This window comes from Hylobates moloch, unplaced genomic scaffold, assembly GCF_009828535.3.
Source record: "Hylobates moloch isolate HMO894 unplaced genomic scaffold, HMol_V3 SCAFFOLD_5, whole genome shotgun sequence".
In the NCBI taxonomy this organism is placed as follows: domain Eukaryota; kingdom Metazoa; phylum Chordata; class Mammalia; order Primates; family Hylobatidae; genus Hylobates; species Hylobates moloch.
Genome location: NW_026652280.1, coordinates 22,628,948 through 22,649,315, shown reverse-complemented (window position 1 = coordinate 22,649,315; position 20,368 = coordinate 22,628,948). Strand labels below are relative to the sequence as shown.

The following is a 20,368-nucleotide window of genomic DNA, read 5'->3' as shown; positions in this document are numbered from 1 at the left end:
TTAACTTTTAAATTTCACACATTTTCTCTTATTTGCGGGCCATTTTTGATAGAGATTAAAAGTTCATCAATCCAAGGGAAAGTATAAATAGGGAGTGCCAAAGTTATTTAGAAACGCAGGTACTGAGTGTTTGGCAAACTCCCAAGCAACATGGTGTGCTTCAAAGTGATTTGCTGTGCCAGAGTAGACTCAGTTCATATTTGTGTTTCAAACTCAAACCATCCCTCTCCAGCGTTTTGTACACCCCACTGTGGGTTGCTCCTCAATAGTTGAAGTCACAAATACATCTTGGAAGAACTGGATTGTATCACTCCTCCACAATAACCTGTTCTAGTAATAGTTAATAATGATTGATAAATGATTATCTTTTAATTATGTTTTGCCCTATTTCAATAATGGCATCAAAATGATAGCATTTTTATTGAAATTTATGTGTGCTAATATAAATCTTTGGCAAATTCTTAGAGTCATTTTTTTTCCAGGACAACATTTATATTGAAAATTATTTTATTATGTATATTATTATTTAGACTATTTGTATTTACCTTTTTGACTTTCAGCTCATGCAATCTTTTCTAATTCCCTAATATATAATTACATATTTTTTATGTAACTGTCAGTCTCATGCTAAGGTACCCAGACTCCAGGATCCTTTATGATACCTTCTTGTAAATCTACAATTGATTGTTTCCATTGAAAATACATTTCTAGAAGGGTCATGGGAGAGCCCATTTCTTGATTTCTGCCATTTTTGGACAGTTTTTGTTTCCTTTGTTGTTCATCTCAATTATTATTTTAGACCCTATAAAATATTCATTGGTCATAAAAATCCATGTTTAGCATAGATTATACACTGGATAATGGGTAAGTGTAATGTCTCAAACTTCACTTACTGTTGCATCCTACCTGCTTGGACCATATTTATGTATTCATGCAAAACACAAAGTCGCAGATGGAGGATAAAAAGCAATAAATAAAAATCATTGTTTAATATCTCAATGGTGATGGGCATAATAAAGAAAAAGTAGGATGTTGGGTTAAAAGTAATGGGTAAAATGCTGTTGCGTTAAACAAGGTGCCCCATAAAAGCCTCCTTTGTCAAGATAACTTTGGAACAGAGATGTGAATGAAGTGAGGGCACGAGCAATGGCGGTTAACAGGCTGATGAGAGTTTCAAGCAGAGGGAGCAGCAACTGTCAAAACCCACAAATGGGAACCCTTTTGTCATATTCAAGAAAGTGCAAGGAGGTCACTGTGACTAGAGCAGCATGAACAGGGCTGTGAACAGAAGGGAGGTGATTTATTGTTGAAAAGTTACTCTGACTGCATGCGGACAATGATGAAAGCATGGAGATCAGTGACTTTCAACATGTTGGATGATGACCACCTCAGCTCCAGCAAGAAATATACTTTACATCATTACCCACTTCCGCTTTATTCTTCTTTCACTGACTTGAGTGGTGATGTGCTCTCTGGCTTCACAGTTGCCTTGTGGTCCGCCTAGCAGAGGAGAACTGTTGTTCAAACATGAATATAAAAATGGTTCTTGCCAGGTCATGGCCAACTGCCTACGTGATGTGTTATCAACACAGTGAACTGGAGACCAAGACACCATTTCCAGAAGGCTCAGCACACAATAACACTCTGAAACCCCCAAATCTTACAGGAATTTTCATCCCTTAGGAAAAATCTGGTCATGCAGGATCCAGTCAAGATTAAAAAAGTGCAGCTTTAAAAACTATAACGGACCCTTCTCTTCAATCCATTGATCCCTTTGGGGCAGGGAGCAAGTAATGCGTATCTTACCATCCTTCATCTTGACAGACCCTACATGGAGGACTGGCTCCAGGAAAGAGCAGACCAGGAGGATGCTGGGCTCTGGAAGCCTCAGCAGGGATTGGTTCACTGCAGCTGGTTCCCATAGTGGATACTTGGGAAGTGACTGCATACATACCACTGATTTCTTCTGTTAAGAGAGCCACTGCTAAAGGAATAAAAAGTTTAACAAGAAATCCTAAGATTAAAACATGCCTTAAGACCTTCACTGTCCAGAATTCTTTAAGTTACTGTTTACAAGTATTAGTCCAGTAGTAAATTCCAAAGAATGAAAAATGCAGACCTGTAATATATTATGGTCCTTTCAGGCAGAGTAAAGATTTGATTCCAAGAATAGATTTGATCTTTCTTTCTCCCATAAATAATGGTGTTTGTGGATGATATAGAAGGATGAGTTTGATATCCAGAGCATAGGAAATGGGCAATGTAACAAAACCTCTTCAGATTCTAGCTTCACTACGTAAGATTTTGTCAACACAAGTATATTTTACCAATGTATTGTTTTGAAGAGGGTTATTTTGGGGGTAATTATTTTCAGTTTTGCAAAAGGATGTTGGCAATATAGTTGTCAAACTTGTGCAAATAATAGGTAAAACAAAATACCACTGCAAATTATATTTTCCTGTGCCTATTAACCTGCACAGAATAAATATTTGCTAAAACATTTGTTAGATATTATATTCTATGTACCATAATAGGACATAAATTATTCATGGGTATATGTGTATAGATGTAGATATAGGCACAGTGATGCCCAATACTTAGACCGCTGTAATTATTGAGTAACAAAACAGTAAATATTTTTTAAACTCTTCTAAATCATTTTCATTTTCAAGTGTGAGAATGGTAGGTTTTGAATGCTGATTCCCACTCTTCCTCTTAAGGTAGAGTAATATTCTTTGGACAAGAAAAGCTTTGAGAAACTAGCTTTTTCCTAACCACTTAGTAGCCGGGGAAACTTCATATGTTTTAGGAGCTTTCTGTATCCTTCCTTCTCTCAAACCAATGTACAAAGAGGACAGTGCCATTCATGAGCACAGAAAATCCACCCAGCAGGACACACTAAAGTGGTTTCCTTCCTGTTACTAAAAGTTAAAAAAAACTGAGCATTAACCTTCCACTAAAGGGGAGGAGGTTGGTTATTCAGTGGGGCTTCGGGTTGGAACAAAAATATTGTTCAGTGTATTACTTGGTAATAAGTAACAAAAGTTTAAAAATTTAATGGCTTGTTTTCCAGATTTATGAAATATATACGAATGTCATAGTGTCTGATAATGCCAAATGGCTTTGTCAGAATATCCCTGGTTTCAGAATGTTCCCACATTCAAATATCTTGTCTCTCTCAGCCTCTGTTACTAGAATATCAGAAATACTGTCCCATGCCCTGGTATATCTACCTCGAGAAAGCATTAGAGAAATGAGATTTTTTTTCTGTCATGTTTTGCCTCCCCCTCCGCCCTTATAAAATATAAATATTAACAGAACAGTTAGTTTGGTATTATGGAACCCAAGGGGAAAAGACAAGGAATGTGTAATAGAATTGATGCAAAATCCTCCTAAATATTTAGGGTAGGCCACTTGTTCATCTGGGCAACTCACACTGAGACAATAGGACTAGATAATGGGAAGGTATATTTGAAACTATTCGCAGATATAAAATGATACCTTATTTATACTTCTCATAATTTTTATTCTTACCTTCAGGCCTTAGCCATGTAGATGTGAAATCAGTATGGCAAGGCACAGACAAGGAGTTCAAATACTTAACCTCATCATGAAAATTAATCTGGAAAAATAAAAATAAGTAATAAATCAATCTCTTACAATCTTCAAACCATCCTTGCTAAATCCTGTTCTTATGCAATACAATATAAGTGCCAAATATGCTTATTCACACTGCTAAAAGTCACGGCTATCATTAGATAAGCTGGTAAACATGGGAACTCAAGGGAACTTGACAGGATAACTTTTTCTGGTGGATAGTTTTCTAATTTTATTCTAAATTACTGATATGAACTTAGGCATAAATTTTATGTAGTCTTTTTATGATTGTTCTGCCAGAAAGTGTATTTTACTCTTTAATACTATAATATACCAGGAGAACATAATTACATGGAATACGTAAGCCTTTTCATCTTTTCCATTTCTGCTCAAATAGAAATATTTACATAGTAGTCACTGTAGCAAAACTGGATTTTCATATTTAATTTTTTTGTATTTGGCCCTTATTTCTTATTTCAAAAATTCAAGGGTGCTTGTGATTGTAAGTTGTTTCTGTTGAAAATAATTATTAAGAGGCCAAAGTGATATTCTACATCATTTTTCTTTCAGTTAATTTTCAAGAATTACTAAAATGAAACATTTTTGAAAAATCATAATGTATTTATTATTGATATATTTATTTCAAAATGTATGTCAGAGCTAGCTTTAACCTCTGAAATGTTGCCATCCACTTCCAAGTGCAGGTCATCTCACCTGGCTTCTTGTTTTTGTTTTTGTTGTTCAAATGTTCAACTCAGGTTCTACATGGTCAGCTATTATGAGCGGAATCACAGAATAGCAGTTGGAGCTCGTCATGGTTCAGTGGCCCTGTACGACATCCGGACTGGAAAATGTCAGGTAAATACATCATTGTGACTTCCTCTCCATAAAGCGTGGAAGTTATTGAGAGGAGAGAGAGACTAGCACTTCACCAGTTGACTTGCTGAGCTGCTGGAACATTATGGATAATGCTAAAGGGATCAATAGTTTAATGAAGGACGCACAGAATATAGAGCCCTACTGTCTTCATTCACTGAGACTGAAGGGTTGCCACAGAACAGTTCATAAGAGAGCCCAAAGTAAAGTGGCACTGCTAAGAAACTATTTTGCAATACGTCTTTTCTTATTTTAAACCGAGTTTTCTGATCTTATTTTTGCCATGTGTTTTCTGAAAAGTTTGATATGTTATTATGATATAATGATTGAACAAAATTAATTTTCTCTAAGGAAAATGAGGTATTTCACAATTATAAGACAGTGATCTACTCAGTTCAAAAAAGAAGAAATCACAACAGCATTTATTATAGTTCTATGAAAAGGAAATAGATGCTGTACTTGAAATAATACTTTTTATACTTTTATAACACTCTTTATGCTTCTATAACACTTCAGTATTTATGAAAAATTAATTGATTTTTTTCCTGATCTTGATCACCTGATTCTCCATATATACCAGTTGGGAAGAGAGGGCAAATCTGACCCCACTTTAGATATAAAGGAATTGAAACATAGCCTTAAATCACTTTATCCCAGAGTTGCACTGTTACTTCACAAAATTGGGGTTAGGCTCCACCATGATCATGGTAAATTTATAATGTTGCATTGGTAAATAGTTCCAAGTCATAGCTTCTTATGTTTCTTTGTAGCATTTTATTAATGTGGATATATTCAACCATATTATCGTATTAGGAATTTCCAGAAGGATAGGAAGAAATTCATAAGGATGTAGCTAAAATGTTATACTGTCTCTTAAATTTAATGAACTATTAATTAATTATCTAAAAGCTTGTCTGGCTTTTTCCATGAAGTAGTTCTAAGAGATGGTAACAGGTGTTCAGGTGTTGGGGGTAAAAATTTCAGGGGTCAGACAAGTTTAGGGGATACTGTTGGAATGTTAAACAGCTTTCTTTGTTCAGACCTTCTCAAAGTCTCTAATGTGTGAATGTGCATTGTGCATTTTCTGGGAGTGCATCAAGTGTGCACTATTGCCATATTTGTTTAACTGTCAAATTTTGTTTGTGATTTTTTAAAGACATTAACTCCCCACCATATTCTTCTACTGTGGGCCCTCACTGAGAACAATGAAAACACTCTGAATACTTGTTTAAAAGTTAAATTGCATGTTGTTTATAGGATCCTTTCATAAGAGAGACAGGTTCTTCAGATAGCATTTTCAGATTCTCTTTTGTTAAGACAGTTTTTAAAACTGGAGTATATTGCTGCTAGTAAATTTGAGAGAAGTAAACCACAAGCATCTACCAGGTAAAGAAAAAAAAAAAAAAAAAAGAACAAGGCGACCTTGTCAGGCTTCTTTAAAAATGAAGTGAGGAAATCACAGGACTCTTTGTTACCACATAAGACACAACTGCCATCAGCAGAGGAAAAGTGAGGCGGTGTGAGCACTGTGAGGCGACCCCAAGATGAGTGAGAGAACAACAGCTATTAGGAAGAATTAATGAGAAAGGACCAAGTTGTACTTCAGGATACATTTCTTTATTTTTCTTCCTACTAAGTGGTCTCAGTGAAGATCTTGGTAACATGCAAAAAAATATATGTTTTGAATATCTTATCTTTTTCAATTAAAATACTTGAGAAACACTTATCAAAAAGACATTCTTTCTTAACACGAATATGTAATGTCATTCATATTCCATTTTATGTATATCATTTTAGTATATTTAGGCATCTTATCTTTGTTTTGTTTTTGACATGGAGTGTACAGTGGCGTGATCTTGGCTCACTGCAACCTCTTCCTTGAGGGTTCAAGCGATTCTCGGTTCAAGTAATTCTCACTTCAGCCTCCCAAGTAGCTGGGATTACAGGTGCACACCACCATGCCTGGCTAATTTTTTTATATTTTTAGTAGAGATGGGGTCTCACCATGTTGGCCAGGCTGGTCTCAAACTCGTGACCTCAAGTGATCCGCCCACGTCAGCCTCCCGAAGTGCTGGGACTACAGGCGCGAGCTACCACGTCCAGCCTAGTTAGACATTTTAGTGTCCCCATAATTTTTTCCTACCTCATCTTCTTGATTTTGATACCCAAATTTACCAACCCAAATTATTGAATAACCTTTAACTTCCACTTCTGTATGAAAGGGAAGGCTGCACCTTCCTCTCATCATTCACAACATGAAAACAAAGCTAAATCTGTAACGTCAATCATTACTTTTGTCAGTTACCAGTTATATCCAGCAACACTGAACTCTTAAGCTATTCTCTTAATTCTTTTATTTTACTAGCATTATAATATTTGGAAAAAAATGAGCCAACATTTGAAACAAAATTCATAGTATGGGTAGCATGTTTAGAAATGATGTATTGTAGGTGAATCAAAGGATCGTTTTGAACTAAGAATGCAATGAAGCATTTCTTAAAGAATCTGTTGGAATCAGTTAACAGAGGGTGTGGGACAATTTTTTTTAGCATGAACAAAGACACAGAGATATCACATAAAAATACATATAAAGGGATAACTGGAAAATTCACTTGGCTGTAGGGGTATGGTCCCAGTTGGATGGAAAAATAAGACATGATCACTTAGATGGGGGAATCACACTGAAGGGAAAGAAAGGATCCTGAGGCTGAGAAGAGGCCCAGTGGGGTCAGAGAACCCATGACTGAGAGACTGAAGGGTCATATATGTCCCCTGTTGTCATTGTGAGATTGGTTGGTAAAAGATAAAGGAAAAATTATATCCCTCTCCCTTACCTTTTGGTATTGACTTCTGCCTTTTTTTTAAATCCGTTTTTTTGTTTTAGATCTGTTATTCCCAAACAGATTATGCAAAACCACAGGATAAATATGACATGTTGGTCTGAAACATGAATTGTCCTTATATCAGTGGTTGACAAACTATGGCCCGAAGCTAGCCTGCCACTTGTTTTGGTAAATAAAGTTTTATTCGAACACAGGCACATACATTCGTTTATATATTGTCTAGTACAATGGCAGAATTGGGTAGTTGTCACTGGCAAAAACTGTTTTGTGGTCCACAAGCCTAAAATATCATCTGGCCCTTTACAGAAAGGGTTTGCTAACCCCTACCTGAAATAATTGAGGAGGAAGAGTCAACTAATTTAAAAGTGGTTTAAAACATTATAGTATAATATAGAGGATACGGATAACTAGAAATTGGTGTGGGGTTGAACTCCATCTCTATGTTAATGATTATTAATATAATTATATTGATATAAGGTTAATATAATTAACTTTGTATCCTTGGAAAAGTTTATTAACTTCTGCAAGCTGAAGCTTCCTGATTTGTAAAATGGTAACAGAAATGTCTATTATTGTTAGAAGTGTTAAAGAGAAATGTATCTACACACTTGTTAACAAACATGGTAAAGCAGACTTTATCAAAGGCGGACATGGTGGTGGGCATAGTGACCGCTACAACGGGGTCTCGCAGTGAGGGAGAGACTCCAGCTCCTACAGGGACAATTGGGGATTTATAACCAAGGAGCAGGGTGGGGTCAGTGCGTGGAAAATTGCAGCTGACCCTTGAACAAGGGTTTGGACTGTGCGGGTTCACCTATATGTGGATTTTTTTCAATAAAAGTTATGTCAAGTGTGCCTTGCCTCTCCTGCCCCCTCTTACACCTCCTTCACCTCTTCTGCCTCTGCCACCCCTGAGATAGCAAGACCAACGCCTCTTCTTCATCCTCCTCCTCTACCTATTCAACATGAAGATGAGGAGGATGAAGGCCTTTATGATGATACATTTCCACTTGATGAAGAGTAAATAGATTTTCTCTGCCTTATGATTTTAACATTTTCTTTTCTCTAGCTTAATTGTAAGAATACAGTGTATAACACATATAACATACAAAATATGTGTGAAATGACTGTTTATGTTATCGGTTAAGGCTTCTAGTACTCTATAAGTAGTAGTCAAATTTGGGAAAAGTCAAAAGTTACATGTTGACTTTCTGCGGGAGTCGGCATCCCTTACCCCCCTGCATTCTTCAAGAGTCAACGGTACTACAAAGAAACATCAAGGATACGGGGTTTCTGGCTAAGCTGACTAGACAGGATTCTTGCTGAAAGCAGGCCAGGGGATTAAGATATTGGAGGTGTGATCAGATGCCCAGGGAGGGAGATTTCCTTCTAACTGACTTAGGGTTCTTGTTCAAACTGGATTCAAGAAGGACTGAGAGGGAAGTCCAAGTTCAGGCCTAGTCAGGCAGGGAACTCAGAGGAGCCTGATGAAGGTTTTGGTCAAAGGAGAGAGTCTGTGTCAGAAGTCAGTGTGGTAACTTAGGTAAAATTCTTAGCCAGCACCAGCCAAGTAGTTGGCATTCGGTAAGTGTTGGCCATTATTGTATTAAAATAAAATTGGAAATATCTTGCATTACAATTCCATTAATTGTAGGGAATTTTACAGATGAAATTGGAGACATAGGCTTTTGTAGGTGCTAGGGCTAGGAGTTCACCCTGCTCAATAGGGAGCGCTTGGGTGGAAAAGTTGAAGGAGCACTGCCTTAGGCCATGTGAAGGTTTCCTTTCTGCAGGCTGTTCTTGCCTGTGGTGGTAGCTGAGTCCACTGATTATGGAGATCAGAAACTTTGATGCAATTCAGTAGTTAAGGTCCTGCTGTGCTGCTGACTGCACTTTTACTTGGGAACTGCCAGCAAGTTAGGAATATACCTGACTGGCATTTTACTTAATTTTTTTTTAAAGTATCTAACTCCCTATGAAGAAGTGCTTAAATTTTGTGGATAGGCTGTGCTCTTGCTAAGCAGATGAATTAGGGTCCCTGACTCCTTAGTGATCCAGGCATGTGTTTGGTTAAGTCAGCAATGAAAATCTTCCCTCTAGCAATATTTGCCTTTGGTTTGGCAGACTTGATATCATATCTCACTGATTTCCAATCCTTTTTGAATGCATTCTTTGTAATAACTGCTCGCTCTTTGCAAGATTCTCTTAGGCTCAGGTTAACTAGCTTTCCTCGTGAAGTTTGTACAGTCATCCCTCGGTGGAGTATCCACAGGGAATTGACTCTGGGCCACCCTAGGATACCAAAATCCATGGATGCTCAAGTCCCTGATATAAAATGGTGAGGCATTTACATATAACAAAAGCACATCTTCTCATATACTTTAAATCACCTCTAGACTACTTATAACATCAAATACAATGTAAATGTTATATAAATAGTTACACTGTATTGGTTAGGGAATAATGACAAAAAAAAAGTCTATATACATTAAATGCAGATGCAGCCATCCATTTTGCCTCCAAATATTTTCCGTCAGCAGTTGACTGAATCCAAGGGTGAGAAAACCACGGACAGACTGTACTGTGTCACTTGGAGGCGTCATCCACTCTGGTAGATGTAGGCATGTACTTTCTTCTCATGCTTTGGTGAAGGGCTACCAAAAAAAAGCAATGATGTATAGAGAAAGAAAGTGTAGCTGAAGACTTCTCTATATCAAATTATTAAAATAACTTTACTATTGAAAAGTTTTAAGTTCCTTGAAGAACCTGTTCTTAAAGCTTCCTGTTGTCTAGTGCCTGGTACATAGTAGATGCACAACACAATGCATGTTGTTCAACTAAAAAACTCTGAGGCTTTAGAATAAAAAAAAAAACTTTAAAAATATAATATGACATGGTAAACCAAAACAAACTGTGCTGTAATTATATCAAATATATTAATTTGGGTATAGTTCTATTTCAGTATTTCAGAATCACGTCATCAAATTGTTGTTTCTGTATAGAGAGAATAGGATATCTTTTCAGAAAAAGCATAGAAAAACCTTTCTTATGAGTCATAAAAGATCTATGTATATTTCTGTATTAAACCATTACAGGCCTGACATAGGCCAGATAATGAAAGAAATAAAATAGAAGCAAAGATTGATGATATCTACAGAACTGTGGCAACTGTGGTCTAACTGTAATCCCGTATAGAGCAGGAGGTAAATTCTGGAATGTTAACATGTGCCTTGTCACGCAGCCTACAGTACCCCCTCCACCCCACGCCTTCTAGCTTCCACCTTTACCGAGCCACTGAAACCACACACCTCCTTGGCATGGCTTAATACAACTGACTTCCCTCTCTCTCAAATTCTATCTTCCCTTAACTTCCATAGCGTTGTCACCTGCCTTGGTTTGCAACTATCTCATTTACTGGATTTCCTAATCTCTTAGAGGACTTTAATGTTAATTCTTATCACTCTACTGCCCAGGGTACAGATTTCTCCTTTCATCTATTCTTTTTCCTGACTTTGGCTGAAAATCCATACATTATTATTGATACTGATTATTCCCTGTAAGCAGAGAAGACAAATCAGGTCTCCAGCCAGGGCCCCACCTAAACTCCAGCTCCATGACTTTTAATAGTCTGCTAGACATTTCCATTTGGATATCTTTTGTCTCAAATTCAATGTGTCAGACAATCTCTCTAGCCCATACTTTCCACCAGCATCCTTTCTAACCTGCCTTTTCCTGTAACTGGCATAATAATATGGTACCACAAGTCATGTTGCCTCTCCTTCACCTGTCCATATCCAGTTACTGAGTTCAGTTAACTTTTCTTTAATGGTATACCTGAAATCTACCTTTTCTCTCTGCTGACAGCCTAAATTAGGCTCTTGACCTTTCCTCAAGACCTTCGAGATTCTGGTTTTGATCATCATACATAATCCCTTCCTCCTATGAGCTGTTTCATTCAATAACCCCATTCGCTATCATTCCCTATCCTCCTTTCCCAGGTTACACAGGAAGCATTCAGAAATATCTGTTGGATGATTTATTACAAACACAGTAAGGATTTCAGGAGATGCCTGGTTCCAGTTACGTTTATCTTTATATGATATTGAAATGTCTCACCGAATAAATACAGTTACTGTATACTAATAGGTGAAGCACTCCTGGCAAACAAAAATGCTGAAGACAGTCCACATTAAAATAATGAGTGTTGGCTCTGTGTTTGTTAATGTTTTCATTAATGCCTCTATTGAAATTAATTTTGCCTGCCCTTTGTATTACTTATACCCGTTGTAAGTTACACAGCCCTCTCAGGCTCTTTATTTGTATTCATATTTGTTGCTCAAAATAATTATTTTATTGTTGGTGTTTATAATATGCCAAATTTAATGTGATCTCTAAATTCAATTACTAGGCTATTTATTTCCTCTTTCTTACTAGAGAAGGCAGTGTAGTTGCGTAGTTAATAGAGTAGATTCTTAAACTGAGCTGCCTGAATTCAAGTCCTTCCTCAGCTTCTTCTTAGTTTTGTGGCTTTGAGCAAGGCACTTAAACTCCTGTACTTATTTCTTCATCTATAAAATGGACATAATAACACTTCTAGCATTGTGTTATAAATATATATAAAATAAATATCAAAAAATGTTAGCTATCCTAATTATTATTTAACCATCTGTTTAAATAAGACTAAATCAGCTCACCCCATTCTGTTCCCTCCTGCTGCAGGATACACTGCTTCATACCGGCTAGATCTGTTGAAATTGCTTTCTTAGGATTTTTTTTTTTTTTTTTTTTTTTTTTTTTTTTTTTCCCAGGACTATTTGAACTGGTAGTAGAATGAATACAACATTCAAGATTATACTTACTGATCTGTCCTTATTCATCTGTGCTTAATAATTGTCACTTTGTCTATCCTGATTTTTTTCCAGCACATTAATCTGTTGTCCTACTGATATTTTGTTCTTCAGTATGTTAAAAAAATGTATTATAAAATAAATATTGCTTTTAACATTACTGCCATATTAGGCTCCTTCTGAGTCAAGTGATTAAATTTATTTAACAGACTTTTTTAGAACAGTTATAGGTTCACAGCAAAATTCAGCAGAAGATACAGAGATTTTCCATATACCTCTGCTCCCACGCATGCATAGCCTTCCCCATGATCAGCATCCCCTGCGCGAGTGGGACATTTGTTACAACTGATGAACTTATACTGACACATTGTCACCAGGAGTACATTAGGGTTCACTCTTCGTGTTGTGCATTCTATGGGTGTGGGCAAATATATAATGACATGTATTCACCCATTATTGTATCATGCAGTATAGTTTCACTGCCCTAGAAATCCTTATTTATATAACTTTTATGAATATTTGGCTTTTTTAGGGTAAATTCTGGATGAGCACTGCTAAGTCAAAAGATTTGTGCATTTTATTATCAGAACGCTCTGATGCTATGTAGTTTACAAGCAACTGTGAATAATGGAAAGACTTTTGAAATGTGGGTATTCTCATAAAAAATGGAACTCCTAGCTGGACTCAGTGGCTTGCGCCAGTAATCCCAGCACTGTGGGAGGCCAAGGCAGGGAGATCACCTGAGGTCGGGAGTTCGAGACCAGCCTGGCCAACATGGTGAAACCCCATCTCTACTAAAAATACAAAAATTAGCTGGGCATGGTGACAGGTGCCTGTAATCCCAGCTACTCAGGAGGCTGAGGCAGGAGAATCACTTGAACCCGGGAGGCGGAAGTTGCAGTTTGCAGTGAGCCGAGATCGCACCACTGCACTCCAGCCTGAGCGACGAGCGAAATTTCGTCTCCAAACAAAAAAAAAAAAGGAACACCCCCATTATTGGCCTGTTTTGCCTCCTGTATTTGTCATCTTAGACAACAGATTGTTTCTCCATTTATTCATGATTTATTATTTATTTTGTTTATAAAACAAACTTATGATGGCTCTTATGTGCACCAGACACTGTATTATAGGCAAGAGATCAAAAAGTAAATATGAACTGTTCCTACCCACAGGGAACATAATTTGGTATAGAAGGCAGATATAAATCCATAATTGAAGTGCTGTGCACAACCTTTCAGGGAGGGCAGCCTGGAGTGATAGGGAAGAAAGCAAGAAGAGCACTAATCCAGATTTGTTTAGGGTCTAGGGAGGATTGGTTAGGAAGGGCTTCCTGAAGGAGAGGATATCTGAACTGAGCAATTAACAATTAGGAGTTAGGCAAAGGAGGGGAAGGGCAGGGGACATTATTCCAGGAAGAAGGTATACCATATGCAAAGCCCAGAGAACCAAGAAAACACAGGGAAAGCATGCTTATCAGAAATATCAGAAATGTTTCCCCTGATGTGTGTGAACGGTCCATATTACAGCAATTTTCAAATCAGCGTAATATGGGGAATTTCACAAATCTTAAGTGAGAAACAGTTATTTCAATAGATAAGCAGAGACATTTCTTATCTGTGATTTATTACATGCTTAATCAGTAATATAGATGTTGTAAACAAAGTTACATAGTATTAGCAAAGTATTAAATAACTGAATGCTGACATTTTCTGTTAGCTAAAATTATATTTTGGGGAAAGGGGGCTTAGCAAGGTATGAAAATGTCTTCAGTGTGTGATTTAAAGCATTTAATGAAAATGAGCCCATGTAATCTTCTATGACAGATTTAATTCTGTCAAGCACTCTAAGACACTAGATAGCAAAAGAAAGCTGATATTCAAGTCTAAACAGAAATGTCAGCCAACACACCTATATTAATGGAAGTTTGGAAAACAATGTGTTCTTCTCTCTAAAAATAACAAAGATTTTACTTCTAGTTAGGAGGAGCAGTGGACCTTGGGGATCTTGTGGACAGTAAGATTGATGTTTCTTTGAGGCAGAATTTTGAGCTTCGGGCACAGTTTTCACTGAGCAGAAGTCTGTAATGCTTATACATCAAGGGCACTTATGTGGTGATTGCAAAAATTGCAGTGAGAATTGACTACAGTATTTAGACAGTGACATTTTAGGTATTTTCTTCCTGCTCTATTTCAGCAGCTGGTTTTATGGCAGGTGTTTTCTGTGACATTCTGGAGCAACAACCAGAAATATGGCATCAGGGGTGATCATAAGATGAATGGTTGGAGAAGACAATGGCTTCCTGACACTGCATTGAAGAATTGCCTAACAAACTACTAGTTTTAAAAGTGAAATGCTATTTAGAGAAGAACTTCTAGGTAGAGAAACAGATATCCAGAACAATGCCTGAAATTAGACCATCATTTATTCTGAAAGTTTAAAATTTTTTAAAGAATAGTTTTAACTGACTGTGTGGAGGAGTATTTCTCTGTTATTTATCCCACCACTCACAAGTACTTCTTGGTTTTTGTTTTGTTTTGTTTTGTTTTTTGTGTTTTGTTTTGCTTTTAGACAAAGTCTTACTCTGTCACCCAGGCTGGAGTGCAGTGGCGCAATCTCGGCTCACTGCAACCTCTGTTTCCTGGGTTCAAGGGATTCTCCTGCCTCAGCTGCCTATGTAGCTGGGATTACAGGTGTGTGCCACCACACCCAGCTAATTTTTCTTTGTATTTTTAGCAGAGACGGGGTTTCACCATGTTGGCCAGGCTGGTCTCAAACTCCTGACCTCAAGTGATCAAGTGATCTGCCGACCTCAGCCTACCAAAGTGCTGGGATTACAGGCGTGAGCCACCGCGCCTGGCCATGAGTACTTCTTATATCTGTGTTACACTTTGAATGGCAGTATTCAAGAATTTTGCACCAAGAAAAAATAAATTATATCCTTTGTAATATCTATAATGGGATGAGACAGAGAGTTCTACTGTTTACAAACTGAGCAGTTATTATAAGCATTTCAACATCCTTGCAAAAGCATTTGATAGGCTAAAATTTATTTTGATTAAAAATTCACATTATTTTGTATATTTCTTAATACCATTCTTTCCCATCTAGCCATTCTCTTTTTCTCTTCAACACTAAAAAGATAAATATAAATGCCTAATATATATGCATATTGTGTGGGGGGGTGTATTCCACATATATATAGTCCACAAAATTAGGAAATGTTAGATAGAAGAGTCCTAGTACATTGAATTCATTCTGGATTCACTGCCTCGTATTCTTTATATCCACTCTGAGTATATAAAGAATTTAGAACAAGGCCTGGCATCTTGATAGTTATTTACCAAATATGACTCATGAGTGTTCTAAAACATATATAATGAGGATATGAGTCTGTCATTCCTGATAGGTTGTAAAGAGATGCTCATGCTGATTTCAAGGGTTGTGTCAAGATTTGGTAGGTCCTGTCTCAAATGGAACTTCAGATAGACCTCAAATCTAGTAGAGGAAGAGGCACATACCTGGTACCATTAAAGCCCTGGATCCAGGACCTCAGCCCCAGAAGTCGGTCACTTCATCAAAAATGTTGCTCAAGTGTAGGATCATATAAAATGATGTATGTCCTAAACCATTTCCTTTTAAGTTTTATGAAGATAATCTTATTTCCCATCTCTTTTATGGTGGGGCCAAAGACTCTTGTCTCCATTGTTGGTCCATTGGTTGTAGTTCTGGAACATTTTTCTTGCTAAGACATACCATTTTCTGTTTAAGTGGACTGACAGATTAAAGATACTTATAAAGCATTCTCAGAGTATAATTCTAGATTTTTGTGTTTTTTCCAATCTTTTACAGTTATCTCACACCTAATTTCATGTGTGTACATATGTTTTTTAAAAGCCCTCTTTCCACTCTTATTGTATGAATTATATATCCCAACTGCATTGTAACCCGACTGCATTGCCAAGCACAACTAGCATTAGCTCATCTTGCCTTGTCTTGTCCTGTCCTGCCCTTTCCTTTTCCTTTTCCTTTCTTTGCTTTTCTTTTTTTTTTTTTTTTTTTAGATGGGAGTCTCACTTTGTTGCCCAAGCTGGAGTGCAGTGGCTGTTCACAGGCATGATCATAGTGCACTACAGCCCTGAACTCCTGGACTCAAGTGATCCTCCCAAGTAGCTGGTACTACAGGTACACACTACTGTTATTCAGCTTTGGTTAACTCTAGGTCATAGAGCTTAACTAGTTAGAGCAATAGTGAGTGGAATTATCAGAGAGTAGCCTCCCAACCACAGGCATTGCTCATGTGCTAGGCACCAGTTAGGATATTTGACAGAGGGAATAAGAGTCTTGGTTAACCCCACGAGTCAGTAAAGTGAAAGTCAATTAAGAGAGACTGTGTTATCATACCTTCGACATATGATATCTAGAAGTATTGACATGGCACTATGAAATGCAAAAGGGAACGACTACCTGGGTGGGCAAGGTATTTACAAGCTGGCAGGAAAGACAAAGATGAAACAAATAAGTACAATAAAGCTTTTCAGTGCTACAGTAGAATGTGACAGTCCACAGAAGAGGACAGGCTGAATCCTGTGGAGGGGAGAAGAACAGGGAAAGGTTCATCAGAAGAGTGATGTTTGGGCTGGGCGTGGTGGCTCACACCTGTAATCTCAGCACTTTGAGAGGCTGAGGCGGGCGGATCACAGGGTCAGGAGTTCGAGACCACCCTGGCTAACATGGTGAAAACCCCGTATCTACTAAAAATACAAAAATTAGCTGGGCGTGGTGGCGGGCGTCTAATGCCAGCTACTCGGGAGGCTGGGGCAGGAGAATCGCTTGAACCTGGGAGGCAGAGGTTGCAGTGAGCGGAGATCATGCCACTGCACTCCAGCCTGGGCGACAGAGCAAGACTCTGTCTCGGGGGAGTGGGGGAAAGGGATATTTGAGTTGACCCCTGAGTAGGTGTTCTGTGGGCAGACATGGGAGAAGAAAACTTTTCCGGGGGAGGATGAAGCATCAGCAGAAGCACAGAGAATCATTTAGCTGATGGTGCATTCCAGGGACTGTAAGGTTTTTATTTTTGTTATACCTGAAGCAAAGGTTGCAAAGGAGTGTGAAAGTGTGATAGAGGAGGAGGTGGACAAGCCTAATTGTTAGGAGGGATGAGATTATGGCCTCCCCTGGACAGATTGCTTTATAGTTTGGAGTGTCATGAGTCAGCAGTGACAAACACCAATGCCTGCAGAACGAAGAAGGTGGCATAAATTAATAAAAGATCAGCCTTCTTTTTTTATGTTTTTCCATTTTTGGTAGTACCATCCCAGAAATATATTTTTTTTAATTCTACCATCTGTAAAACAACAGGTAAAGCCTTGAACAAAATGCCAAGTGATATTCTGCTTCAGTATTGGAATTGAGAGGAGTGGAGACTGTGGCACTCTGGAGGGCACATGCTCTATGTAGAGGAATCAGATGTGCCTCAGATCCCATCACTTGATGCCAGGTGAAAGCGTGGACCTAGTGTTGCCTGATCTTCAGATTTTTCAAGATAAGCTGAAAATCTGGATTTTTATTTTAAAATCTCCCAATTTTTAATTGTTAGTGACTGACTTCAGAAGTTGAGTGCATAAATTAATACTCTGCTGAATGCCTGGTGTTACATTCAGAGAAACCACTTGAAGAGTTTGAAGCAGGGAAGCAACAAAATCAGACCTTCAATTTTGGAAGGTCGCTGTCCACACTGTTGAGGTTGAGTTGAAGGTTTGCTCCTGGAGGCTTTGGGAATGATCCCAGCACAGTCGGTCAGGGCTTCATTGACATCACTGGTGGCTGGGTGAAGAAAAGGAGTAAGAATCATGACAAATAGCAAGCAGATTTTGATGAACCTTAAAATACAGCATGTTAAATACATACATTAAGTAAAAATAGAAATTGATACTATAATGCAGAAGCAAAAGCTGTATTTTCTGAGAATAGTGAGAAAAAGGATGTGCTACAAACTGATGGGAAAGACTGACATGAGACAATGGAAAGATCTAGTTTAGGTATGGGCAGGAATTCTTAAAAGAAAAGAATTATAGAATTGTTAGAAAGATTTAATAATTAGGGTATTTCATCTGCAAAGTAATAGTCATAAAAAGGCTTTAAATTAATCTATTATTACATACAACAAAGCATCCAGAGGTAGGTAGTATGGTGAGCAGCTCAGTGGTATTCTTAGAAACCCGAGTCTGTCAGGAAACTCTGTTTTGCTTATTCGGCATCTCAGCCTCTTTGGCAGGACCACCTCAGGGTACAAGATGGCTGCCACCAAGCCAGCAACCTATGCAGAGGATACCATCCTGAGGCAGAAAGGGGAACTTTAAAACAAATACACCGTTTAAAAAAATCCCTTTCTCTTGTCTTGTTGACCAAAATCATATCACTTACCGATTTAAAAACTTGTTGCTGGAATGAAAATGGAAATCATGATTGACTGAGATTCATTCCTGAGAGAAGAGAGGGCCTCACCCTTCCCTGAGCACAAGGGGTTGGCCCAAGGAAGGCAGCCAACATTTGCCTTCTCAAGAAAACTTGCTGACATCTGCCCTGGAGTACTCTGAGACAAGTCAACAGGAAAATAACAGTCGATGGCAGAGGCTTTGGAATAGATCTGGGTTTGGGTAGCTGCCCTTTCACTTACTGTCCTTGAGACCCAGAACAAGTGACTTGTTCTCTTTAAACCAACTTCTTTGCCTGTAAAATAGGAATAATTTTAGATCCTCTTGAAGATTAATCAAGCCAATGTGTGTAAGATATTTAGATTCATGACTGTTATATTTTAACTACTCAATAAATCATGGTGGTGGGTTGATTAATAATCATCTTTAAAGGGCAGTCCAGTTAATTTGAAAGAGAATTTTTGCCTTGGTCTAAGAACAAAACTCTTGCCAATAGGAAACATGTTAAAAGTAACTAGACATTAATAGTAAAATTACTTTAAAAGTTTCACCTGTCCCCTTTATTCTTACTGAAACTGTGAGCTGGGATGGAAGAGTGCAAGATAGATTCGGCTCTGATCCATTCTGGCATCCTGCACAGAGGCCACGGCCCGCTTCCCCATGGCTTCATTGCACTGAGAGGAGAGGCTGGCCTTGCAAACCTTAGTGTCCCACATCCCTCCCAGCTCAGCTGATCTGTGTTCCTGCTTTAGAGTGAGCTGTTAAGCAGCTTGTAGACAAAGTAGGTGCTTAGAAATAATTTGCATTCATTGCTTTGAATGTTTAGTTAAGTAATTCTGCTCCTGCTTTAAAGTATCATCTTAATCTAGAATATTCATTAATGCAGAGAAAGGTATTGAAAACGTAGTTTACTTTCAAAGGAATGACAGGAGCAAGAAAACATCTATATAAGTAAAATGCTTCTATCTCATATATACTGAGTGGCCCTTTATAGTAGTAAGAAAGCCAGCTGCTTAAAGCCTCCTGAGTTTCTCTGGGTGAAAGTCCCAGCAATATGGCATTGTTACTACGTTACTGTAATTTATGTAAATGCATTGTCAGAGATGAATTAAAACTTATAGTTGTAAATCTACAAGGACACAGCAGTAACTCACACAGATTTATTACTTGTAGACACGTATATCAAGCCTCTGGAATTACTGCCTCTACTGTAGACAGAGGTTGAAGAAGGCAACAACTTACATGCCATTATACCTATACAGCAGTTTGTCATTCATTGGTAGTGGTATGAATACAAAATACAGGCATGTGGACTGTCCTTCACCCAACACAGCCTAATCCACAAATTTCAACAAGAATGCTAGCATCAAAGAAAGAGCATCAAATGAGGAGTCAGAAAATTTACTTGTATACCCATTTACTAAGTTTGTTGTTTAACTTCTCTGAGCCCAAGTTTATTAGGGATAAGACAATTTTTTAAAAAACCTGTCAGTGTCCCCCAATGTACTCTGCATGGCTTTTAGTGGTAACCATGCATGCATTCATTGATTTAAGAAACATTTATTGAGTACTACTATATATCAGACACAAGACTGTTTTTTAGGTTAAAGGAAATAGTTTCGTCCAACATCCTTATTTTTGCAAAAAGAGAGTGAGAAGAGAAAGGTGAGATACCTTCTAGAAGTAGGTATGTGAAAGGGCTTTTGAAAATTGCAAAGCCCATTCAAGGGGAAATAATCATTAATTGTAATACAAACCCGGTATTTCCTTT

At 37.8% G+C, this 20,368-nt stretch overlaps 1 protein-coding gene across 4 annotated transcripts in view; it reads left to right on the top strand.

The window, feature by feature from the left end:
• Positions 1-20,368, top strand: part of WDR7 (WD repeat domain 7) — a 376,679-nt gene that overhangs the window by 308,531 nt on the left and 47,780 nt on the right. For all 4 annotated transcript variants that reach the window (XM_032152211.2, XM_032152210.2, XM_058438305.1 and 1 more), the window contains one exon: positions 4,356-4,455. In XM_032152211.2, coding sequence (XP_032008102.1) covers positions 4,356-4,455 — 100 coding nt within the window. The remainder of the gene's footprint in view (positions 1-4,355; positions 4,456-20,368) is intronic.